The following is a 26,466-nucleotide window of genomic DNA, read 5'->3' on the forward strand; positions in this document are numbered from 1 at the left end:
ACCACCTTACAAAAATTGATAATTTAAAATATTTATTTAAAATATTGTATTATTTAAATATGTGAAGTTTAGTAGGGGGACCATGTCGTACATACTCTGTACATACCTAGCACCCTATGCAATACATTGTAATAGATTATACATGGGAAACGTTTTGACTTGTAGATAGAAAACTTCTGCCTGTCTCAGCTAAAGTCAAATGGAAAATACTCAGCAGGATCTCTATTGGTTTCTTTTTAGAAGGGTACTTTGTAGCACGGCCTGCTGATGGCTTTTCACTCCCCCCTCTCCATAGTCCCCAATGCAATACACTTGAACAGTAAATATGTGTAGTTTTGGAGGGGGACTCATGCCTATCCAGCAACACAGCTTTAAAGGATGTGGTACTTGTCACAGCCAAGAAATTAATACGTGCTCAACAACAACAAAAGAAACACAAGAAACAAACTTTGTTATTAAAACAAAAATCTCATTTATTTACAAGTTAAATGTAATGAATATTAAACTATTAGTACACAGTATATTAACGCTTGCAAGGGCATTTTCTGTAAAGTTTTAAATGCATTACGTAGTCGTTTTCTCTCTGATAACTCATATAAAACAAACCCTCGTATTCCATTGTGACAAAGTATTCACATTGCCCTCTGATAAGACTGCTTTAGAGTCCTCTAATAAGACTGCTTTAGAGCCCTCTAATAAGACTACTTTAGAGTCCTCTAATAAGACTACTTTAGAGCCCACTAATAAGACTACTTTAAAACCCTCTAATAAGACTACTTTAGAGTCCTCTAATAAGACTGCTTTAGAGCCCTCTAATAAGACTACGTTAGAGCCCTCTAATAAGACTACTTTAGAACCCTCTAATAAGACTACTTTAGAGTCCTCTAATAAGACTGCTTTAGAGCCCTCTAATAAGACTACTTTAGTGTCCTCTAATAAGACTGCTTTAGAGCCCTCTAATAAGACTACTTTAGAGTCCTCTAATAAGACTGCTTTAGAGCCCTCTAATAAGACTGCTTTAGAGCCCTCTAATAAGACTACTTTAGAGTCCTCTAATAAGACTGCTTTAGAGCCCTCTAATAAGACTGCTTTAGAGAATAAATACTGTAAATATGACAGGACTTCTATTAAGACAAAGGCCAAGTAAAAATCACTTGACAATTTGGAGAGATGGGCTATATGATCCATGAATCAGTCCTAAACCCAAATCCAAGAAGCAAACCTTTGGATTAATAGCGACCAAGGTGGGGTTAAGACAATTATTGTAAGGCTGTGCATAATTGGGGTGAAATAAACATATAGCGCCATGATTTTCCTTGGATACTGCCTCAAACATATAAATAATCGATTGATATTAGGGCAAGGCATGAGTGCATGGAAGTCTACCATGGAATGTAGTTGTATTCCACACAGGAAACAAACAGGGTAAGCAACAAAAAGTGTTATTGTCACACCTTGATCTGTACCTTCCTGTACCTTTCCCCACGTACCTGGATTACTGACCTCTGCTGACCCTGAGCCTGCCTGCCGTCCGGTACCTTTGCCCCACCTACAGTGCCTTGCGAAAGTATTCGGCCCCCTTGAACTTTGCGACCTTTTGCCACATTTCAGGCTTCAAACATAAAGATATAAAACTGTATTTTTTTGTGAAGAATCAACAACAAGTGGGACACAATCATGAAGTGGAACGACATTTATTGGATATTTCAACCTTTTTTAACAAATCAAAAACTGAAAAATTGGGCGTGCAAAACTATTCAGCCCCCTTAAGTTAATACTTTGTTGCGCCACCTTTTGCTGTGATTACAGCTGTAAGTCGCTTGGGGTATGTCTCTATCAGTTTTGCACATCGAGAGACTGACATTTTTTCCCTTTCCTCCTTGCAAAACAGCTCGAGCTCAGTGAGGTTGGATGGAGAGCATTTGTGAACAGCAGTTTTCAGTTCTTTCCACAGATTCTCGATTGGATTCAGGTCTGGACTTTGACTTGGCCATTCTAACACCTGGATATGTTTATTTTTGAACCATTCCATTGTAGATTTTGCTTTATGTTTTGGATCATTGTCTTGTTGGAAGACAAATATCCGTCCCAGTCTCAGGTCTTTTGCAGACTCCATCAGGTTTTCTTCCAGAATGGCTCCATCCATCTTCCCATCAATTTTAACCATCTTCCCTGTCCCTGCTGAAAAAAAGCAGGCCCAAACCATGATGCTGCCACCACCATGTTTGACAGTGGGGATGGTGTGTTCAGCTGTGTTGCTTTTACGCCAAACATAACGTTTTGCATTGTTGCCAAAAAGTTCAATTTTGGTTTCATCTGACCAGAGCACCTTCTTCCACATGTTTGGTGTGTCTCCCAGGTGGCTTGTGGCAAACTTTAAACAACACTTTTTATGGATATCTTTAAGAAATGGCTTTCTTCTTGCCACTCTTCCATAAAGGCCAGATTTGTGCAATATACGACTGATTGTTGTCCTATGGACAGAGTCTCCCACCTCAGCTGTAGATCTCTGCAGTTCATCAAGAGTGATCATGGGCCTCTTGGCTGCATCTCTGATCAGTCTTCTCCTTGTATGAGCTGAAAGTTTAGAGGGACGGCCAGGTCTTGGTAGATTTGCAGTGGTCTGATACTCCTTCCATTTCAATATTATCGCTTGCACAGTGCTCCTTGGAATGTTTAAAGCTTGGGAAATATTTTTGTATCCAAATCCGGCTTTAAACTTCTTCACAACAGTATCTCGGACCTGCCTGGTGTGTTCCTTGTTCTTCATGATGCTCTCTGCGCTTTTAACGGACCTCTGAGACTATCACAGTGCAGGTGCATTTATACGGAGACTTGATTCCACACAGGTGGATTGTATTTATCATCATTAGTCATTTAGGTCAACATTGGATCATTCAGAGATCCTCACTGAACTTCTGGAGAGAGTTTGCTGCACTGAAAGTAAAGGGGCTGAATAATTTTGCACGCCCAATTTTTCAGTTTTTGATTTGTTAAAAAAGTTTGAAATATCCAATAAATGTCGTTCCACTTCATGATTGTGTCCCACTTGTTGTTGATTCTTCACAAAAAAATACAGTTTTATATCTTTATGTTTGAAGCCTGAAATGTGGCAAAAGGTCGCAAAGTTCAAAGGGGCCGAATACTTTCGCAAGGCACTGTATCTGGATTATTAACCCCTGCCTGTCCTTGACCTGTCTTTTGCCTGCCCCTTTTGGATGAATAAACTGTTGTTAATTCGATGTTGTCTGCATCTGGGTCTTACCTTGAAACGTGGTAGTTATGGTGTTTTTTCATTCCAACTGACATTCACAGCAACAGTACGTTAATGTATGCATAAATGCATATATATATAACACAGTCCCCCTCCAAAACTACACATATTTGGTTGGTAGAGACCCTACTGAATATTTTCCATCCCACTTTAGCTGGGTCAGGTAGAAATGTTTTCTCTGTACAGACAAATTCTGAACATAACATCTCATTTTTTTCATTATTGGTTTTAAAAAATAGAAATGTTATTTGTACATTTCTTTTTCGCGTAATAAAAGTGGCCATTGATTAAAATTCAATATCTTTTTAATGAGTTATCTACAATGCTTAGCTTTTTTATAATCCGGGCTTTTATTTTGAAGGTTTTGAGTGACCATACCATGTGGCGTCATCGTTTGTGCTGCTATAGTGAAGGATTTATATGGACGAAAACAGCTTGGATTCTAGAGCAAAATAAATGTCTGTGTTAGTCAATGATGTTGAGAAATGAGAATGATAACTATTTGTGGTAACGTGTCAGATCGTACGACTTCTAGAAAATAATTTCATTTTTATTGGAGAGGAGGTGGTAGCGGATAAAATCCTATTGTCTGCGCATTGCACATTCTTTACTATGGCGAAAAAGTCAACTACGATACATCTATGGACTATTTTACTTTCTACCAGTGTTGGCATAATTTGGGGGAATCTGGCCAGTGGTAAGTTACAATGTAACAATTTTTGCGGTTTGGAGGACTTTGAACAACTCTTTCTGTCAAAAGTTAATTATGTCTTTGATGAAAATCAACTGCTTTTTTTCAAGCAACTCATTATCGATGTTTCATTGTTTTTCATTTTGAAACTTGAGTTTAATATTTGTTCGATTGTAAATTAATTCCATATCGTGATTTCTTGTGAGAATGTATTTATTTGGTAAAAATTTTGAAACATACATTTACATGTATCCTTAGTGGGGGTTACAAAGGGTCTATAAATGTGGCTAATTTTAAAAGTGTATTGTTTATTACCTTAAGATAAGCCCCCAGTACTCAATTGTTTAAATTTTTGTTTTCATTGGACAAAAGTAAAGTTGTTATCATCAAATACCTTGAACACTTCAAATAGGCCTATATAAATCCAATGCTATATGCATGTGGAAATCCCATGCGATCCATTTGTTTATGTTTTTGTAGGGGCCCCTGAACACTCTCTTATGGTATTACATTATCCTAACTTTAATCCCAACCTACAGTATATGCTTGTCGGGCTTTTAGAAAGCCACATCCAGGTGGTACTGATTAAAAATACCCTGGAAGGATTTTAAGTTTGACCAGTTACTTGGAATGCACAAACCTGTCGGGCAGCCCCACACTCCAATGTGCCGTTTTTGTTTCAATGCAGTGTAGTGTTTTGATGTATTGTTAAGGGTTTCGCTGATCAGTGATGTCTGCTTGACTCTTTTAGGGACCTATGGTAAGGACAAACGTTCAGTGCTGAATAGATTAATCCCTCTTTTATTCTCCTCCTCTCATGTTTAAAACCAGCAGGCTCCAGACCTCGTAGGGTAAGAGTTGAGTACCCCTGAGTTATAGGATGATACAAACTGTATACGAGAGTTTTGGTGCAGGTATAGCCAATTAGCGCTAACTAACGTTAACCACCTAGCAAAAACACTTATTTGTTTATTTTAGTTTTACAAATCTATTCTTGGAGTCACAGTATCGATATAAAAACGACACAAATAATGTTGCGATGCTCTACTGTATCGATGTTCACCCGCTTCTCTAGGTTTGTGTAAAGTATGTAGCCTACGACACAGTGTGAAGAGGAGAAGTGAGAGAACAGGTTTGGCCTTTGGACTCTGGCATCACTAACAAAGTGGATCATTGCTTCCAGGGAGGCAAAACAGTTTGCTTCCTCTGATAACAGATTATTTTACCTCTGAACTGCTGGTATTCCCCCCTTCCTCTCTGTCCCAGTGAAAGCTGGTGTCAGTTCCCTTACAAACAAATGTATGAGCTTACATTTATTTCACTATTGAAACCATATTTTCACATGTATACATTTAGAGAACCATATTTCCAAATGTATACATTTGGAGTTCACATGTTAACACCACCTTTTCACATGTGAGGAAATTGCCGTTTCACATGTTAAAAACATTCACGTGAAAATCTCAGTTCACATGTAGAATTGCAAGTTCATTAGCAGTTTCATAAGCAGTTTCGAAATCTGGGGTTGAAATAATGTTATTCTCCTCACATGTGAAAAGATGTTTCCACAGGTGGAATTAGGACAGTGGTGGAAAACGTAATCAATTGTCATACTTGAGTAAAAGTAAAGATACCTTAATAGAAAATGACTCAAGTAAAATACTACTTGAGTAAAAGTATAAAAGTATTTGGTTTTAAATATACTTAAGTATCAAAAGTAAAAGTATACATCATTTCTAATTCCTTATATAAAGTAAAACAGACAGCACCATTTTCTTGTTTTTTAGCCAGGGGAACACTCCAACACTCAGACATCATTTACAGATAGCCAGGGGAACACTCCAACACTAAGACATAATTTACAGATAGCCAGGGGAACACTCCAAGACTCAGACATCATTTACAGATAGCCAGGGGAACACTCCAACACTCAGACATCATTTACAGATAGCCAGGGGAACACTCCAACACTAAGACATCATTTACAGATAGCCAGGGGAACACTCCAACACTCAGACATCATTTACAGATAGCCAGGGGAACACTCCAACACTCAGACATAATTTACAGATAGCCAGGGGAACACTCCAACACTCAGACATCATTTACAGATAGCCAGGGGAACACTCCAACACTCAGACATCATTTACAGATAGCCAGGGGAACACTCCAACACTCAGACATCATTTACAGATAGCCAGGGGAACACTCCAACACTCAGACATCATTTACAGATAGCCAGGGGAACACTCCAACACTCAGACATCATTTACAAACAAAGCATGTGTGTTTAGTGAGTCCGCCAGATCAGAGGCAGTAGGGATGAACAGGGATGTTCTCTTGATAAGTCTGTGAATTTGACCATTTTCTTGTCCTGCTACGTATTCAAAATGTAACGAGTACTTTTTGGTTGTCAGGGAAAATATATGGAGTAAAAAGTACATTATTTTCTTTAGGAATGTAGTGAAGTAAAAGTTGTCAAAAATATAAATAGTAAAGTAATGTAAAGATACCCCAAAAAACGACTTAAGTAAAATATTAAAGTATTTTTACTTAAGTACTTTACACCACTGAATTAGGGTGACCACATCTAACAAGCCCAAATGCAGGACAAGGGAACCATTTTGTGTGACATTCACGGAACAGTGGACATAATCATTTTTTGGGTGGGCAGGTTAATGGATGACCTTCAAATGGTGACATAGTTCTGCTGTATGAAGGTCACTTCCTGTTAAAGGGGCAATCCTCAGTTGTAACATTCCATTTTGGACTTGTAAATTAATGATATGTACCCATAGATTTTTTAAAGAATATAATGAATAATGTAAATGCCTCATGAGTATATCCCATCAGAAGCCAAAATATAAGCTTGTTTTACTCCAATGTTTGTAAATAAAGTAAATGTAAAAAGTTCACTGTATAGCCTAAAAGCATGTTTAAATCTATCATTTTGATATTATGGTCAGTCCTTGCATCCATAGCGTGGAGTGGTTGAGTGAGAGTGGTTGCATTTCTCTAGCCCCATCCCTCAGCTTTTTACTGAAACTGTGGTGGGGAGAACACTTTGTTCATGTTTCAATTAAGGATTGCCGCTTTAAACACCTTTAAAGAGTAATAGTGATATTAAATGGAGAAATCCTCTAGTGAGGGACTTACTTTTGTGTCAATAATAACAAGTAAAACATCTAAAGTGGAAAACTTAATTCTTAGCATTGCAAACAAACAGACTGATCTTGAAAGCAAAACATAAACCCAAAAGTATGGATAGCAAAAACAAAATATTGCATGGAAATCATTTCAAAATGCGAGAACAAATTAATTGTAAATAGATGCAATAAAAATGTTTTCAGTGATTTTTCTTTAATGATAATGCGATTAAATAAAACACCTCCCTCTTTCCTGCAATTTTCTCTATCTTTGGTTATGTTACCCTGGCCGTTGCTGCCTTTTTTTCCCCAGTTCCATCTTTCGGCACATTCTTTCTAGCGACATAGCTACTGCTGGTTTGCCTCAGAAGCTAAGCAGGGTTGGTCCTGGTTGGTCCCTGGATGGGAAACCAGATGTAGCTGGAAGTGGTGAAAATGAACATGTAAAAAAAAAATGTCACATGAGCAAAAAACAAATTCGCCAGGAAAAGTACATGTGAAACTTCACACGTGTCTGAAAACCACATCTCTGACTTGTATGAAAATCTCAACTAAAAAACATATATATATTTTTTAACATGAGCATTTTCACTTGATTTGTTCACACGTCTGAAAACAAAAGGTGTTTTTTTTTCAAGTCATTTTTTTCATGTGTTTTTTTTGTGGTTGTGAGGGCTAGCCTGGTCCTTTATCTGTGCTGGTTGTTGAACTGTGACCATCAGAGTTTGCAAGACAGCAACAACATATCTGGGACCAGGCTAAGTGGCAGTAGCCTGTCTTGATATTTTATAAGGATATTGCCATACACATATTTGCTTCGTCCCATATCTATTTTTTACTGTTTAGGCAAGACTGTACCAACAGATCTGGAATCAGGCTATATGAATATGACTTTGCTGAGAAAAATTACTGAAATACTCCAGATATTTGGGAGATTCCTCTGCTTACATTGTATGGTTCCTCCCTTAGCACAGGGAGAGGGAGAAACAAATGCAGAGCGGTATTGAATATCAAATTAGCTGTTCCACCCCCTCCTATACAATCTCAATACAGTTTGTTTCCATTGAGTTAGGCTAATCGTGGTGGCTTGAATCATTTGAGTAGTTCTAACTCTGAGGGAAAAATACTAAATGTAGGGAACTGAAATGTTAGTTTCAATTGCAGATTATTCTCCAATCCTGCTGTGGCGTTATTTTGTGTTTTTTGTTGTTGTGAGAAATACAGTATATAAAGTTATTGACTATTGATCTAAGGTAGGAGAAATGACAGAGATGGTCTATAATATTGTATCAGGCTTTGGAAATGACCGTCCCTTCCTGCTCACATACAGCTGAGCATCATGGGAGTCCCTATGTTTACCGTGTCTCTGGAGGACGTGGCCGTGGCGGGGTCTCCCCGCACATGCCAGGACGTCAGGGTCGGTCCTCCCAGCCCACTGTATCCCCCGAGACCCTCATCGTACCAGCCCATGCCCCGAGGGTCCACCTCAGCCAGGACGACATCAGGAAGCTGAGGTTACTATCTATTAATCACTTGTTTGTATTGTTGTTGTTGTAACTTTTGTCTTGTTGTCTTTTTTTATTATCATTAGGTAGATGTTATTTGTTTTACCATTCTGAACCCCTTTGGGGATAAGTATTTGTATTAATCAATACGTGAGCTATCCTCTGAAGTTTAAATCACATCTTACTGATTGATGTGATTTCATTTGCAACCGTAAAATTCAACAACATTTAACTCAACTCAACTTCCATTTCATTCAACTCAATTCTATTCTATTTGATTCCATCCAGGTTCAAGTCTACGGTGGGTTCGGTGCACCTATCCGAGGGCCACGAGGCAAAGTTCAACTGCTCCATCGACATCCCTGACGCCAACCTGGACCTCACCGTGCTGTGGTGGAAGAACAACATGGAGCTGGCTGAAAACCTGCAGGTGGTCATCAACGAACTACAGACTGTCACACACGGGGTCATGACCCTGCTGTCCACCGTCAGGTAACTGTGATGGGAGGACTTGGGTGTGAGCAGGGGACATTCATGGCAGACACAGCATGTGAAGAAAGGAGCATTTGGATACTTAGATCCTTGCAATGTTTTGCAATTAAAATGCCAAGCTTCCGGTCAGAGTCGACCTTCGTCAGAGCATAGAAATACAAACACAAAGTGACACAGAGAGTGCAATCAGTATTATAAATCAGGTGGTTCTGAAATGTCTGGATTGCTAAATTTCTCCACTACTTGTGTGTTTCAGCATAACTCATGTCCAGAGAGCTGACTCTGGGGACTACCGCTGTAGACTGAGAGTCAGTGACATAGAGATAGAGTCCCAGCCTATCATTATCCAGGTCGAAGGTAAGTCCCAACATCATACGAGTGCTTCAAATGGATGACAAGGGTTTCCATGACTGGTTCTTATATACTGTGTCTTTTAGGTGACCAGTTTGAGCAAGACGAGGTGTAGAATCACTGATCTTGATCATAATAAGTAGTTATTTGCAATGTAAGGTGATTCTGCACAGCCTGACTGCAATGTAGTCGATCTCAAACATGTACTCTGTTTGTCTGTGTGTGTTTTTAGGTCTACCAACATTCACCAGACAGCCTGATGACAGGAACGTAACTCGTAACCGCCCCTTTAACCTGTCGTGTGAAGCGGTGGGTCCCCCGAATCCTATCAGGATCCACTGGCTACGCAACGGAGTGCGTGTGATAGGGTACATTACCTCCTCCCCCAGCAACTACACTGTACCAGGTGAGAGAGACACATACATGCACGCACAGATACCCTTAGCTTCTCTCCTAAGGCCTAGAAAACCTCTTTTAAAAAAAAAGTGGAATTCCACACCGGGCTTTGCCCATTTTGCTAAACTTTGAATTCAGGTCATTGGCTAATACACAGACGTATATTGAATAGGGATCTTAGCGGCTCACCTGAATCTCTCCTTTATAACACCACAAATGTACTGTAGGTCATGTTGTATTTTGCAATGTTGAGTTGGGTTTTCTGGCATACAAAATCTCCTAGGTCCTAAAGAAAATGTGTGCATAGGTCTCTTAAGGGAAATGTTTTGTTATGTGTGCATATTATTACGATTTAAAAAAAATCCCCTTATCTGAATTAAATTACCTTGTTATTTCATTAAAATGAATTGTTTCATGTAAGAGAGAGAGAGTGACCGGAATGGTGAGAGAGAGAGAGAGAGACCGGGATAAAGAGATAGAGACCGAGAGAGAGAGAGATAGAGAGCGATAAAGAGAAAGTAAGACTGAGATAGAGAGAGGAAGTAAGACCAAAAGAGAGTAATGAGGACCAAGAACTTGTGTCGTGGTTTATGGAGGGAATACGGTTTCCTCATATCGCTGAATGTCCAGGCAGTCTTTTGGTTAGTTATTCATAAGCGATGGTAAAGGACATTCGTGTCAGTGTTTGTGTGTTTATCAGTGTAAAATGTGCAGAGCTGTGTCCTACTCAGCTGTAGCAGAGATGTGTTGGAGGTCTGAATACTGTGATGTCAGTCTGTCTATCTACAGTCTCAGCATCTGTCTCTCCCTTTCTCTCTTTCCCTCCATCCATTTCTCTCTCCCGCTTCTCTCCATTTTCCTCTCTCTTTTTGTCTCTCACGGTGTGTCTCTTCCAGTCTCTGTCTCGTGTCTCTCTCTCTCTGCCCTATCCCACTTTCTCTCTTTCTGTCCTGCTACCACAGAGAGATGTATCACCATGTTCACTGTAACTGTGGTCCCCCTGGGTTACAGTGCTGAATAGCTGTTTTAAATATATTTTTTAAATTGTACCTTTATTTACCAAGTAGGCCAGTTGAGAACAAGTTCTCATTTACAACTGCGACCTGGCCAAGATAAAGCATAGCAGTATGAACAGACAACAACACAGAGTTACACATGGAGTAAACAATAAACAAGTCAATAACATAGTAGAAAAAAAAGAATCTATATACATTGTGTGCAAAAGGCATGAGGAGGTAGGCAATAAATAGGCCATAGGAGTGAATAATTACAATTTAGCAGATTAACACTGGAGTGATAAATGATCAGATGTTCATGTACAGGTAGAGATATTGGTGTGCAAAAGAGCAGAAAAGTAAATAAATAAAAACAGTATGGGGATGAGGTAGGTAAATTGGGTGGGCTATATACCAATGGACTATGTAGCAGATGTTTAAAGTTGGTGAGGGAGATAAAAGTCTCCAACTTCAGAGATTTCTTGCAATTCGTTCCACTCATGCTTTAACAATGTCTGTCTGTCTGTCTGTCTGTCTGTCTGTCTGTCTGTCTGTCTGTCTGTCTGTCTGTCTGTCTGTCTGTCTGTCTGTCTGTCTGTCTGTCTGTCTGTCTGTCTGTCTGTCTGTCTGTCTGTCTGTCTGTCTGTCACTGTCTGTCACTGTCTGTCACTGTCTGTCTGTAGAATTACCGGGTGTCATTTTCTCTGAAGGTATCTTTACTTTTACTCAAGTATGACAATTGGGTACTTTTCCCACCACTGGTCAAGACTGAGTAGGGCTACAACATTTTGGCCTGAAGATTTGCTAAATTAGTTATAATTTGAATCCTGGACTGACAGAGTGGGGACTGCACCTTTGAAACGCTCTAGAACACCTAAAGGGGCCTTAATGATTAATTAGTAATACATATCTTGAAGCTGAGCAGTGTTGTGAGCATAAAACTTGTTACCTGCCTCCATTAGGTTCTCCCACAGACAAAAACCTGTCTTCAATGTGAAAACATAACATTGGCTCTATTGGCTCAATTTACAGCAGTTAATTTACTTGGTGACCTGGGGCCAACCGAGATCAGCTTTAATATTGCATATAGATTGTGGGTTCTATCAAATTGTTTGGTGGGAACATTGTTTCCAATCCCCCATATTTAATTATATTTTATCCTTACATATATTTTCCATTGAATTTATGAATCTAGGGCCTCCCGAGTGGTGCAGTGGTCTAAAGCACTGCATCACAGTGCTAGCTGTGCTCCTAGAGATCCTGGTTTGAGTCCAGGCTCTGTCTCAGTTGGCCGCGACCGGGAGACCTGTGGGGTGGCTCACAATTGTCCCAGCGTCGTCGGGGTTAGTGGAGGGTTTGGCTGGCAGGGATGTTCTTGTCCCATTGTGCTCTAGCGACTCCAGTGGCGGGTTGGGTGCAGTGCACACTGACACGGTTGTACAGTGTTGTACAGTGTTTTCTTCTGACACATTGGTGCGGCTGGCTTCAAAGGTTAAGCGGGCATTGTGTCAAGAAGCAGTGCGGCTCAGCTGTGTTATGTTTCGGAGGACGCAAGGCTCTCAACCTTCGCCTCTCCCGAGTCCGTACGGGAGTTGCAGCGATGGGACAAGACTGTAACTACCAATTGGATACCATGAAAAAGGGGTTAAAATAATTCATGAATCTTTTGAGCTCTGTGGTTTGATTTGGGTCCGGTACTGTTCAGTTTATATATATATATATGATTTTCCCCTTGGTAGTGTTATCAAAAAGCACTGCATTGATTTTCACTGCTACGCACACGATACACAACTTTACATTTATGTCACCAGTAGTCCACCAGTAGAGCCTTTAGTAGTCCAGACACAGTGGTGAGTTGTAGAGCCTTTAGTAGTCCAGACACAGTGGTGAGTTGTAGGGCCTTTAGTAGTCCAGACACAGTGGTGAGTTGTAGAGCCTTTAGTAGTCCAGACACAGTGGTGAGTTGTAGGGCCTTTAGTAGTCCAGACACAGTGGTGAGTTGTAGAGCCTTTAGTAGTCCAGACACAGTGGTGAGTTGTAGAGCCTTTAGTAGTCCAGACACAGTGGTGAGTTGTAGAGCCTTTAGTAGTCCAGACACAGTGGTGAGTTGTAGGGCCTTTAGTAGTCCAGACACAGTGGTGAGTTGTAGGGCCTTTAGTAGTCCAGACACAGTGGTGAGTTGTAGGGCCTTTAGTAGTCCAGACACAGTGGTGAGTTGTAGAGCCTTTAGTAGTCCAGACACAGTGGTGAGTTGTAGAGCCTTTAGTAGTCCAGACACAGTGGTGAGTTGTAGGGCCTTTAGTAGTCCAGACACAGTGGTGAGTTGTAGAGCCTTTAGTAGTCCAGACACAGTGGTGAGTTGTAGAGCCTTTAGTAGTCCAGACACAGTGGTGAGTTGTAGAGCCTTTAGTAGTCCAGACACAGTGGTGAGTTGTAGAGCCTTTAGTAGTCCAGACACAGTGGTGAGTTGTAGGGCCTTTAGTAGTCCAGACACAGTGGTGAGTTGTAGAGCCTTTAGTAGTCCAGACACAGTGGTGAGTTGTAGAGCCTTTAGTAGTCCAGACACAGTGGTGAGTTGTAGGGCCTTTAGTAGTCCAGACACAGTGGTGAGTTGTAGGGCCTTTAGTAGTCCAGACACAGTGGTGAGTTGTAGAGCCTTTAGTAGTCCAGACACAGTGGTGAGTTGTAGAGCCTTTAGTAGTCCAGACACAGTGGTGAGTTGTAGGGCCTTTAGTAGTCCAGACACAGTGGTGAGTTGTAGAGCCTTTAGTAGTCCAGACACAGTGGTGAGTTGTAGAGCCTTTAGTAGTCCAGACACAGTGGTGAGTTGTAGGGCCTTTAGTAGTCCAGACACAGTGGTGAGTTGTAGGGCCTTTAGTAGTCCAGACACAGTGGTGAGTTGTAGAGCCTTTAGTAGTCCAGACACAGTGGTGAGTTGTAGAGCCTTTAGTAGTCCAGACACAGTGGTGAGTTGTAGGGCCTTTAGTAGTCCAGACACAGTGGTGAGTTGTAGAGCCTTTAGTAGTCCAGACACAGTGGTGAGTTGTAGAGCCTTTAGTAGTCCAGACACAGTGGTGAGTTGTAGAGCCTTTAGTAGTCCAGACACAGTGGTGAGTTGTAGAGCCTTTAGTAGTCCAGACACAGTGGTGAGTTGTAGGGCCTTTAGTAGTCCAGACACAGTGGTGAGTTGTAGAGCCTTTAGTAGTCCAGACACAGTGGTGAGTTGTAGAGCCTTTAGTAGTCCAGACACAGTGGTGAGTTGTAGGGCCTTTAGTAGTCCAGACACAGTGGTGAGTTGTAGAGCCTTTAGTAGTCCAGACACAGTGGTGAGTTGTAGAGCCTTTAGTAGTCCAGACACAGTGGTGAGTTGTAGGGCCTTTAGTAGTCCAGACACAGTGGTGAGTTGTAGGGCCTTTAGTAGTCCAGACACAGTGGGGAGTTGTAGAGCCTTTAGTAGTCCAGACACAGTGGTGAGTTGTAGAGCCTTTAGTAGTCCAGACACAGTGGTGAGTTGTAGAGCCTTTAGTAGTCCAGACACAGTGGTGAGTTGTAGAGCCTTTAGTAGTCCAGACACAGTGGTGAGTTGTAGAGCCTTTAGTAGTCCAGACACAGTGGTGAGTTGTAGAGCCTTTAGTAGTCCAGACACAGTGGTGAGTTGTAGGGCCTTTAGTAGTCCAGACACAGTGGTGAGTTGTAGAGCCTTTAGTAGTCCAGACACAGTGGTGAGTTGTAGAGCCTTTAGTAGTCCAGACACAGTGGTGAGTTGTAGAGCCTTTAGTAGTCCAGACACAGTGGTGAGTTGTAGGGCCTTTAGTAGTCCAGACACAGTGGTGAGTTGTAGGGCCTTTAGTAGTCCAGACACAGTGGTGAGTTGTAGAGCCTTTAGTAGTCCAGACACAGTGGTGAGTTGTAGAGCCTTTAGTAGTCCAGACACAGTGGTGAGTTGTAGGGCCTTTAGTAGTCCAGACACAGTGGTGAGTTGTAGGGCCTTTAGTAGTCCAGACACAGTGGTGAGTTGTAGAGCTACTGGCTGGGAGGTGAAGGGTGGAGGGTTAGAGGCCAAAGTTGTGTTTTTTTCCAGCATGTGCTGTGGCTGTGTGTGTGTGTGTGTGTGTGTGTGTGTGTGATGGGGGTTGTAGGGAAGATGGACAGATCGGGGGATGGCTCTCTGGACAAAGGCCTCATTCACGGGATGGCCCACCACCCCCGCTCTGCTTTACAGGGAGGGACTGGAAAGGGGAGCTGGCTGGGGACTGCCTGGCTGCAGGCTGGCAGGGTTGACTGACATCCATATCTCTGGATGTTACGGGTAGCCTTTCCTCCCACTAACACTGAGCAGTTTCCTTCCCTTTTCTGACTTGATTCTGATTGGGCCTGTTCAGCTTTTGTTACTGGGGTGGTAGCCTACTGTTGTTACAGGTAGCCTTTGCTCCCTCAAATTCTGACCATTTTAATTTCTGTATATTAAAGTCCAGTTAGCCACTGTTCTCTCCCAGAAAAATCCATGTTACATAATGATTTACAAACCTAGTCCCCAGAGGCACAGTACAGGGTCAGACCATGGCCACATTACATGCCCACAATCTCCTCAGAGCACAAAGGGAACAAATGTGTTACAGTGTATTCAAAGATTTTAGATTCTACTTTAGTTGAAAATGGAAAAAGACATTGGGGCAGAGGTGTGTGTCCTCAAGTGTACTCCTTTTGACTACAGCCCAATTGAACCTGGTCAAAAGTAGTGCACTGCACTATATAGAGAATATAATGCCATTTGGGACACATACTGGGTTATATGAGGTTGTTCCGCAACCAGGTCAGTTCAGCAGTGAAAGCCTGGTAGAATGGAACCATAGAAATAGAATGGAACCTTGCCAAACCTGATAATTACACACTGTTTGTTGGACTTGGAACCGCAATGCAATACTTCCAGGGCTAGTTACAGAGAGATCATACATTTGGCTCGCTGGTTAATAGAGAGATCATATATCTAGGCTTGATTGAGGTTGCCTGACCTAATCGAACGAATAGAATAGTCGCAAAAGTGCAAATCCCTGCCCATTTGGCACTCTAGGCAGACTAAAGCAAATGCTAAAAGTATTTGAGAGATTTTAAATAGTATTTCAACCCAGTTTCAGCTCACTCCACCCACTCACTCTCTCTATGCATTTACTGTAATCCACTAAACCAGTTTCAATGTTGTTAGCCTTTTAGTTGGAATGGTCACTTGCAAGTCTCAAGAGATTCCGTTTTGAGCTGCAAGAGTTGTCTAGGACAGCCACCAATAAATGGTGTCGGTGTGAAGAGCAAGTGTCTGACCTTTGCTTTGTGTGTTGTCTTTTTATTTAGACTCTGTAGTACTCATTGAATGATCTGTGAGTTGGAAGGCCCTCTGAAAGACGCTGTTAACATGGCACCCTATGCCCTTTATAGTGAATTACTTTTGACCAGGGACATAGAGCTCTGGTCAACTTTAATGCACTATATAGAAAGGGAAGCTGGACGCAGTCGTTGGCTGTTATTTACTAGATTTGGCTCTTTTCGCTGTTGCCTGAAATAGACAAACCTTGGTTTGCCAAAAAAGGCTTTCCTGCTCTATAAAACCAGTATCATAAACTGAGTAACTCTCTTTCTCTCTCTTACTTTCTCTCTCTCGCTTTCACTCTCTCTTTCACTCTCACGCTCTCTCTTTCTCTTAAGCTTTCTCTTTCACTCTCTCTCTCTCTCTTTCGCTCGATCTCCCTCTTTTTACTCTCTGTCTTTATCTCTCTCTCTCCCTCTCCCTCTCTGTGACCATTCACTGGCTTCTCTACAGCCTCTCAGTTTGTAATGGGAGGTTAGTTTATTTGTCTGTTTGAAGAACTTCAATCCTGCTGGAAGTATTTAGTAACTCTGAGTGAAACTGAGAGAGATCATGAGACTTTGAGAGATGTCAAAACTTTGATCATAGTTTTACCAAAGCGTAAGGTTTTAGTTTATAAAGGATTTGTAGGTATTTATATTAGAGGTCAACCGATTAATCGGAATGGCCGATTAATTAGGGCCGATTTCAAGTTTTCATAACAATCGGAAATTGGGCGCCGATTTCCGATTATAAAAAATAAAAAAACTTTTATTAAACTAGGCAAGTCAGTTAAGAACACGTTCTTATTTTCAATGACTGAGGAACTGTGGGTTAACTGCCTGTTCAGGGGCAGAACGACAGATTTTCACCTTGTCAGCTCAGGGGTTCCAAACTTGCAACAGTTAACTAGTCCAACGCTCTAACTGTTGCACTCCACAAGTAGCCTGCCTGTTCCGCGAATGCAGTAGAAGCCAAGGTAAATTGCTAGTGTAACGGATGTGAAATAGCTAACTAGTTAGCAGTGGTGCACGCTAAATAGCGTTTCAATCGGTGACGTCACTTGCTCTGAGACCTTGAAGTAGTGGTTCCCCTTGCTCTGCAAGGGCCGCGGCTTTTGTGGAGCGATGGGTAACGATGCTTCGTGGGTGCAATGTAACAAGAATATTTAGATTTAGGGATGCCACCCATTAGACACGGAACCGTTCGGTATTTTATTTCACTTAAATAATAAACGTTTTGTTTTCGAAATGATAGTTTCGGATTCGATCATATTAATGACCAAAGGCTCGTATTTCTGTGTGTTATTATGTTATGATTAAGTCTGATTTGATAGAACAGTCTGACTGAGCAGCAGCAGGCCCGTAATCATTCATTCAAACAGCACTTTCGTGCATTTTGCCAGCAGCTCTTCACAAGCACAGCGCTGTTTATGACTTCAAGCCTATCAGCCTAATGGCTAGCCAGTTAGCTGGGTGTGCGCTAATACTGTTTCAAACGTCACTCGCTTTTAGATTTGGAGTAGTTATTCCAATTGCGCTGCAAGGGCTGCGGCTTTTGTGGAGCGATGAGTAACAATGCTTCGAGTGTGGCTGTTGACGATGTGTTGCTGGTTCGAGCCCAGGTAGGGGCGAGGAGGGGGACGGAAGCTATACTGTTACACTGGCAATACTATAGTGCCTATAAGAACATCCAATAGTCAAAGGTATATGAAATACAAATGGTATAGAGAGAAATAGTCCTATAAATACTATATTAACTACAACCTAAAACCTCTTACCTTGGAATATTGAAGTCTCATGTTAAAAGGAACCACCAACTTTCATATGTTCTCATGTTCTGAGCAAGGAACTTAAATGTTAGCTTTTTTACATGGCACATATTTTACATGGCACACATTTTTACATGGCACATATTACTTTCTTCTCCAACACTTTGTTTTTGCATTATTTAAACCAAATTGAACATGTTTCATTATTTATTTGAGGCTAAATTGATTTTATTTGTTTTATATTAAGTTAAAATAAGTGTTAATTCAGTATTGTTGTAATTGTCATTATTACAAATAAAAAAATACAAAAAAATAAATAAAAAATTGGCTGAATAATCGGTATTGGCGTTCAAAAATCATAATTGGTCAACCTCTAATTTATATAGACCTTATACTGGACTTAGGAGGTAAGCTTCTGTACTTTTGAAACACTCTTGTTTAAAATGTCAATATTTGACTGCCGTGACAACTGAGTGAGAGGCTCCATACCCTGACGAGACAGATGTGGCATTATGTACTACACTCTTAGAACCTAAAGGGTTCTTTGGCTGTCCCCATAGGAGAAGAACCCTTTTGGAACCCTTTTTTCTAAGAATGTACTTTACCCATAATACATCATGTTTCTACTCCTCACCAAGACAACAGGCTCATTAGATATTCAGAGGAAAGTAAACAAAACTAGAAAAGGTAAATGTCCTGAAGAAAAATGTGTGTACTTGCTTCAGCAGTCTAAAAGTATGTTGTACGGTGGTGGTAGAAGTTTCAATTGGTAAAGGCTAATGTAGAATCACACTGAGGGTACACTACAAAACAGATTCATTAGATATTCAGAAGAATGAAAACAATAACAAGCCAAGCTGTTTCCAGTTCCAGTCAGCTCTCGTGGGCAGAGCAGGCAGTGAATTGTGGAATGGTTTCTGAGCTTGGAGGCAGAGCAAGCAGTGCATTGTTGTGGAAAAGGTTTCCAAGCATGAAACACTGGACAGTGTGGAAAAAAACAACAGCACAAAAGGGACATTATTTGGAGCAGGCCTACGCTGGGCAGATGCAGGGTTTAAACACTGCTCCTGTGTGGTGTTAGCCAGGAGAAAGAACCCAGGCAGTGAGAGAGACGCCATTGGTCCAGTCGGGACTTTAGTAGAGCAGAAGCGGTTGCAAAGTGGAAAGATTCAAAAGTTTAGTTTATTGTTGAGGTACTGCCATTATCTAACCTAACACTAGGCCTATGTTTTGTCAAGGATGATTCAAGGATGATTCAAGGATGAGTGTGGTTTACAGCGTTTAATCTCACACTCACAACAAACCACTCAAACCACTCACGTCAATAATTCTCTTTAGGCCTATTCAGGACTAAAGCTCTTCCCCCTGTCAAGCTGACACAGCTCTCATCATCTTTTTCACGGTCTAACACTTTATCCACTACAGTACATGTAGTCCTGTATTCTGCTAATGGTAAACTATTATTAGTAACATTCACTTTCAGGCGGTAACAGGAAGGGAATGAAATTAAAAAGTGTCTTTAGTTGGCTTGTATCACATTGTTTGACATGTTCATTTTGCGGCTGACACAATATGACAGTTGGTTTCTGTTTGTGTGGTAGTTGGTAGAGGCATGAACGTTATCAAGACCGTGACTTACTTTCTATTGCATTTCAGTAGTTACTGTACTGTATGCCCATGATAAATACAGTATATTGTTTGTAAAAGTTTAAATTGAAATATTTCAGCAGTTGAGTTCACAAAGTTGAACTGAAACTACTCGACCATACTTTTATTTGGTTATACACAAAGTTAAACTTTACACTGGAAGCGTTATCATTATAAAACATGTTCCATTACCTTGTCTTTCTGTACAATTCAGTTAACATGTTCTGCTGTGTTATGTTTTTGTCTGTAGGTGTGGACAAGTACACCCAGTTCAGCTGTGAGGCCCACAACCAGAAAGGTGTCACTACTTCCAGGGAAGCTAACGTCAACGTTAAAGGTAATGTGGACTCCAGTCTCCTCCCACACTTTGAACTGTTTGAATAAGATAACATGGACAGGGGAGATCATCCTAGATTAGCACTTTGTGAAAATGGGCGTTGATCTTTTTGAGTGCACATTCAGGCTGTCTGAGCAGTAATAGTGCCCTAAATCTCAGTGTGTGGTGCCCAGTAAGGCAGCCACGGTGCTTCCTGGTGAGGCAGCCACGGTGCTTCTTGGTGAGGCAGCCACGGTGCTTCTTGGTGAGGCAGCCACGGTGCTTCTTGGTGAGGCAGCCACGGTGCTTCTTGGTGAGGCAGCCACGGTGCTTCTTGGTGAGGCAGCCACGTTGCTTCTTGGTGAGGCAGCCACGGTGCTTCTTGGTGAGGCAGCCACATTGCTTCTTGGTGAGGCAGCCACGGTGCTTCTTGGTGAGGCAGCCACGGTGCTTCTTGGTGAGTCAGCCACGTTGCTTCTTGGTGAGGCAGCCACGGTGCTTCTTGGTGAGTCAGCCACGGTGCTTCTTGGTGAGGCAGCCACGGTGCTTCTTGGTGAGGCAGCCACGGTGCTTCTTGGTGAGGCAGCCACGGTGCTTCTTGGTGAGGCAGCCACGGTGCTTCTTGGTGAGTCAGCCACGGTGCTTCTTGGTGAGGCAGCCACGGTGCTTCTTGGTGAGGCAGCCACGGTGCTTCTTGGTGAGTCAGCCACGGTGCTTCTTGGTGAGTCAGCCACGGTGCTTCTTGGTGAGGCAGCCACGGTGCTTCTTGGTGAGTCAGCCACGGTGTTAGGTCGCTGCTCTGGTGTTTTTCGGTTTTCTTTGTTAATTTATGGATTGCGGTTTTGGCTGTATTTATTACTGTATGGGGATTATGTGGATTTTATTCCCCTTCTCTCGTGATGATGGATTGTGTTTGGTATGTTTGCAGTGCTTCCAGCTCCTGTCTCTGAGGTCACTGTGATACAACGTGAATCTAACAAACTAGTTCTGAGATGGACCCCTGGACACGATGGATTCTCCCCACTCACTACTTGCCAGATCAGGGTAAGCAAAGCTCCACACTGTCTGCCTAGATGGTGTATGATGACACAGAGAGACTAGCCTTGCTACCCATCCACATCGCTCCGGCCAAACAACACGCCCTCAAACCATCACTCAAACAATCAATCAATCAAATGTATTAATTAAAGCCCTTTTTACATCAGCTGATGTCACAAAATACTATACAGAAACCCAGCCTAAAACCCCAAACAACAAGCAATGCAGATGTAGAAGCATGGTGGCTAGGAAAAACTCCCTAGAAAGGCAGGAACCTAGGAAGAAACCTAGAGAGGAACCAGGCTCTGAGGGGTGGCTGGTCCTCTTCTGGCTGTGCCTGGTGGAGATTATAACAGAACATGGCCAAGATGTTCAAACGTTCATAGATTACCAACAGGGTCAAATAATTATAATAATCACAGTGGTTGTAGAGGGTGCAACAGCTTAGCACCTCAGGAGTAAATGTCAGTTGGCTTTTCATAGCCGAGCATTCAGAGTTAGAGACAGCAGGTGCAGTAGAGAGAGAGAGAGTTGAAAACAGCAGGTCCGGGACAAGGTAGCATGTCGGGTGAACAGGTCAGGGTTCCATAGCCGCAGGCAGAATAGTTGAAACTGGAGAAGCAGCACGACCAGGTGGACTGGGGATAGCAAGGAGTCATCAGGCCAGGTAGTCCTGAGGCATGCTCCCAGGGCCAGGAGGGGAGGTAGAGAGAGAGAGAGAGAGAGAATTAGAGGGAGCATACTTACATTCACCAGATAAGACAGGAGAAATACTCCAGATATAACAGACTGACCCTAGCCCCAAGACACATAAACCTTTGCAGCGTAAATACTGGAAGCTGAGACAGGAGGGGTCGGGAGACATTGTGGCCCTGTCCGACGATACCCCTGGACAGGGCCAAACAGGCAGGATATAACCCCACCCAGTTTTCCAAAGCACAGCCCCCACACCACTAGAGGGATATATTCAACCACCAACTTACCATCCTGAGACAAGGCTGAGTATAGCCTACGAAGATCACCCCTATGGCACGAACCCGAGGGGGGCGCCAAACCCGGACAGGAAGATCACGTCAGTTAATCAACCCACTCAAGTGATGCACCCCTCCTAGGGATGGGATGGAAGAGCACCAGTAAGCCAGTGACTCAGCCCCTGTAATAGGGTTAGAGGCAGAGAATCCCGGTGGAGAGAGGGGAACCGGCCAGGCAGAGGCAGCAAGGGTGGTTCATTGCTCCAGTGCCTTTCCGTTCACCTTCACACCCCTGGGCCAGACTACACTCAATTATAGGACCTACTGAAGAGATGAGTCTTCAATAAAGACTTAAAGGTTGAGACCGAGTCTGCGTCTCTCACATGGATAGGCAGACCATTCCATAAAAATTGAGCTCTATAGGAGAAAGCCCTGCCTCCAGCAGTTTGCTTAGAAATTCAAGGGACAATAAGGAGGCCTGTGTCTTGTGACCGTAGCATGTGTAGGTATGTACGGCAGGACCAAATCAGAGAGATAGGTAGGAGCAAGCCCATGTAATGCTTTGTAGTTTAGCAGTAAAATCTAAACATCAGCCCTAGCCTTAACAGGAAGCCAGTGTAGAGAGGCTAGCACTGGAGTAATATGATCAAATTTTTGGGTTCTAGTCAGGATTCTAGCAGCCGTATTTAACACTAACTGAAGTTTATTTAGTGCTTTATCCGAGTAGCTGTAAAGTAGAGCATTGCAGTAGTCGAATCTAGAAGTGACAAAGAAATGGATGACCTTTTCTGCATCATTTTTGTACAGACAGTTTCTGATTTTTGCAATGTTACGAAGATGGAAAAAAGCTCTAACATTTCTTCTCCACTGTAAGTCTGGATTTGATCTCCTACCTGATGACTTCTAGAATGCGAACACATTCAAAGCGTTTTGATTGGTCCCAGAAACCGATGGGTTGGGCCAGAGCCTGAACACGTGGGTAAAGCACAGTTTCGGAAATATTAATTGGCTTTGATACTCGCGGATGGCTTGTTTGGTACAATGCCCCTCACTTTGACGTCAGCAGAGTCAGCAGTGTGGTTCCTAAACCACTGTGATATTTTTGCACAAATGTATCTTTTTATTAGAAAATTCTGTCCTAAATGTCTGTCTACAGTAGGCTATATATTTTTCTAACCTATATTTTTCCCTCCTAAATGTCTGTCTACAGTAGGCTATATATTTTTCTAACCTATATTTTTCCCTGTGCTCTCTTCAAGGTGAAAGAGGTGAGCCGAAGGAGAGGAGAGGTCAGGCTGGCTAGGATAATCAACACTACAGCTCCTCCGTTCCAGAGTGATGTCCCGGGGTTACAGGCCATGACCTGGTACAACATGAGCGTCTCCTGTAGCAATGAGCTTGGCCATTCACCAGTCAGTACCTGGGTCCAGAGCAACACTACAGAAGGAGGTGGGTAACATCTATGGGCCTGGGTAAAAAGTAGTGCACAATGTAGGGAATAGGGTGCCATTTAGGACACAGACCCATTGTCTTTGAAAAGGTGCTGGACATCAATACATTTTCAATACAAGGTGAAAATAGACTCTGTACACTGGAGTCTACGCTCCCATGTGAATTATTGGTGACAATGTTTCAACCACATTATGATCCGATATACTGCAGCCAGGCCATGGGTCAGTTTGGAGATTTCGGTCTTGTTTTCATGCATAGAGAATGCATAGATCGCAGGAGCAGCCTGTCCAGGTCCTTGCCTTCTTAAGACTGCATACATCATACGCACTTGCCTGTATTGAATTCTGTAGATCCTGTGTTAGGTCCTGCCTCTGTATAAGATGCATGGCTGTGTGTTGTGTTATTGTATCCTGGGGGGATCCAAATTGAATTGTAACATTTCACAGTTGTTTCACTTCACGAAAGAGAGCAATTCAGTTTGGATCCGGGCTAGTTTTCTTGTCCCCTCATCCCATCAAGTATTCAGAAATCAGTTTAATTTCACTGATCAGAAATCGTTAGAAGTACAGTACATATTATATTTTGCATGACAGGGGGTTCCCTAGTGAAATGTGCATCACATCCAGAATATGTCTGATATTATCTTTGCATATCTTCCTGAGAGGCCACATAGGAAGCAAAAGCAGGAGTGGTCTCATGGAGAAAGCATGCAGTTCATAGTGTACGGGTGGGGCTGCTTCCGACTTCCTCTCTAAATTCAAGCCGCTGTTGGAGATATTTTAGTCTGCAGATCTGACAGAAATCTTTCCATGCCGTAGGAAACATCAGAAGTGGTTGGCCCGAATGTGGCCTCATCTCAGTCATTTTCTTTGACGACTAGACATATTGAAAATTATTTATTTGTTTCATTACGTCCTATATAAAAATGTTGATGTAACCGTGAAGGACCGTGCACATTAATCAACATTTCAGTGTTCTTATCAATGCGAATGTGCCAATGTTTGCAAAAGTAGTCTGTTGTATGTGAGCTCTATTTGAGTATTATCACAGATTCCAAGATTGAAGATCATATTTGAGTGTGTGACCCTCTCTTTTCCTTCCCTTTGTTGTCCAGTACCGTCAGTCTACCCCCGTAACGTGACTGTTATGCTAAACGAGTCACTGCTGGTGATCCGATGGAAGGACCCGCCCCAGGACAGGGTCAACGGAATCCTCACGGGGTATGATGTCATCGTCACGTATGGGACTCGGGTCAACAAGGTGAGTCTCCTCTTGGAACCTGGAAGACATTGATGCTATCACCCTAGAAATATGATTGTTAGAATGGACGTTTCCATTCTATTTCTGTGGCGCTCACTGCCTCTCTCAATCACTGAAAGAGGCAGTGGGTCTCCCCATGGGTCTCTCCCCATGGGTCTCAAAAAGTATTCTATTCTATTGATTCATCCATGCCTCTGTGAGATCTAGAATAGCAGAAACTTGAGATGGCCTACTGTAAAAGGTTTTGTTGCACTTTCAATATTAACAATGTCAGTTTCATACTGCGATTTTGGTACCAGGATTCAAGAAGTGAGATGGTCATATGATTTTATAGTCAGTCAGTTTGTTCATAAGGTGGTGTGTGAGTGTGTGTGTTTGTTTGTATGAGGTGGGGAATTGTTGGTCCTTCTGACGTCATTCCTTTCTACCCAACAGACGGTCAACTTCTCTATTCTCTGTCCTGAACTAAAGTGTTTCACTCTACTGTTGAGTCAACAGTAACCTCTCCTGTGTGTAGCAATGCAGGAGTTGTCATTTTTAGGGAATGCTGAAAGTTATTATCCTGGTCCTAGATCTGTAGTGCACTGTGTAGGGAATAGGGTACCATTTAGGACACTTCCCAGGTCTCTCTAATACAATAGCAGGTTTCCTGTCACTTTCTGGTTGTGTCGTGGTTTACTGGAATAGTGTTTCCCCGTCTGAGTATTGTGTCCCTGTCTGAGTCATTGGTTGGTGGAGTGAACGGAAAATGAATACCTTAGATAGAGAGGGACTGTGTCCCAAATGGCACCCTGTTCTCTGATCCCCCAACTCAGTCCTGGAGACATCAAGGGGTGCACCTTTAGGTTTTTGCCCAAACACTACACAGCTGATTCAAATCATCAAAGCTTAGGAAAGACTGCTCTATTTGTGTCCCACTACATAGGGACTCAAACAAAGATATACATGTGTAATAATTTTACTGGACAGGGCATATGGTTATGACATCACCAGGTACAAAGGCTTTGTAACGACATCAGTGAATGAATGGATATGTATAATAACCCATGTGGGTCCTGTCCAGTCAAAAGCTGTGTGCATGACGTCCTCACACAAAGGCTTGGTCAGAAACAACACTCACATAGTGACGGAAAGTGTGTGTGTGTGTGTGTGTGTGTGTGTGTGAGACCCAACTCCTGTATCCTCAGCTGTTCAGCTGTTTCACCAGCCAAACAGCTGTGTTGTTCAAGAGAGTGAGTCACAGAGTGATTCACAGAAACACCTTACACAGACACCTAACTTATTCTACTTTTCTACTCTATTCAACCCTGCTCAACTCAAGCCTACTCTACTCTACACTCTTAGAAAAAAAAGGTTATTCAGCTGTCCCCATAGGAAAACCATTTTCGGTTCCAGGTACAAGTCTTTTGGGTTCCTTTTAGAACTCTCTGTGGAACAGTTTCTACGTGGAACTCAAAGGGGTTCTACCTGGAACCAAAAAGGGTTATCCTATGTGGACAGCCAAAGAACCCTTTTAGGTTTTAGATTACCTTTTTTTCTAAGATTGTACTCTACACTACTCTGCTATATTCTACTCTACTCTACTCAACCCTACTCTACTCTATTCTACTCTATTCTACTAAACTGTACCCTGCTCTGCTCTACCCCCTCCTATACCCCCTACTCTACCCTGCTCTGATCTACCCCCTACTATACCCCCTACTCTACACCCCACACCCTACTCTACCCCCTACTCAACCCTGCTCTGCACCATACTCTACACTCTCCTCTACCCCCTATTCAACCCTGATCTGCACCATACTCTACCCCCTACTCAACCCTGC

At 42.4% G+C, this 26,466-nt stretch overlaps 1 protein-coding gene across 1 annotated transcript in view; it reads left to right on the plus strand.

Annotated features, from left to right (window-relative positions):
* Positions 1 to 3,648: 3,648 nt before the first annotated feature.
* Positions 3,649 to 26,466, plus strand: part of mertka (c-mer proto-oncogene tyrosine kinase a) — a 38,266-nt gene continuing 15,448 nt past the window's right edge. Inside the window, exons 1-9 of the mRNA XM_036956137.1 lie at positions 3,649 to 3,971; positions 8,442 to 8,625; positions 8,905 to 9,108; positions 9,365 to 9,465; positions 9,692 to 9,865; positions 19,857 to 19,943; positions 20,851 to 20,966; positions 23,191 to 23,380; positions 24,498 to 24,643. Of these exons, the coding sequence (XP_036812032.1) occupies positions 3,887 to 3,971; positions 8,442 to 8,625; positions 8,905 to 9,108; positions 9,365 to 9,465; positions 9,692 to 9,865; positions 19,857 to 19,943; positions 20,851 to 20,966; positions 23,191 to 23,380; positions 24,498 to 24,643 (1,287 nt within the window). The 5' untranslated portion in view covers positions 3,649 to 3,886. The remainder of the gene's footprint in view (positions 3,972 to 8,441; positions 8,626 to 8,904; positions 9,109 to 9,364; positions 9,466 to 9,691; positions 9,866 to 19,856; positions 19,944 to 20,850; positions 20,967 to 23,190; positions 23,381 to 24,497; positions 24,644 to 26,466) is intronic.

The sequence above is a fragment of the Oncorhynchus mykiss genome, chromosome 20 (genome assembly GCF_013265735.2).
Source record: "Oncorhynchus mykiss isolate Arlee chromosome 20, USDA_OmykA_1.1, whole genome shotgun sequence".
Lineage (NCBI taxonomy): Eukaryota > Metazoa > Chordata > Actinopteri > Salmoniformes > Salmonidae > Oncorhynchus > Oncorhynchus mykiss.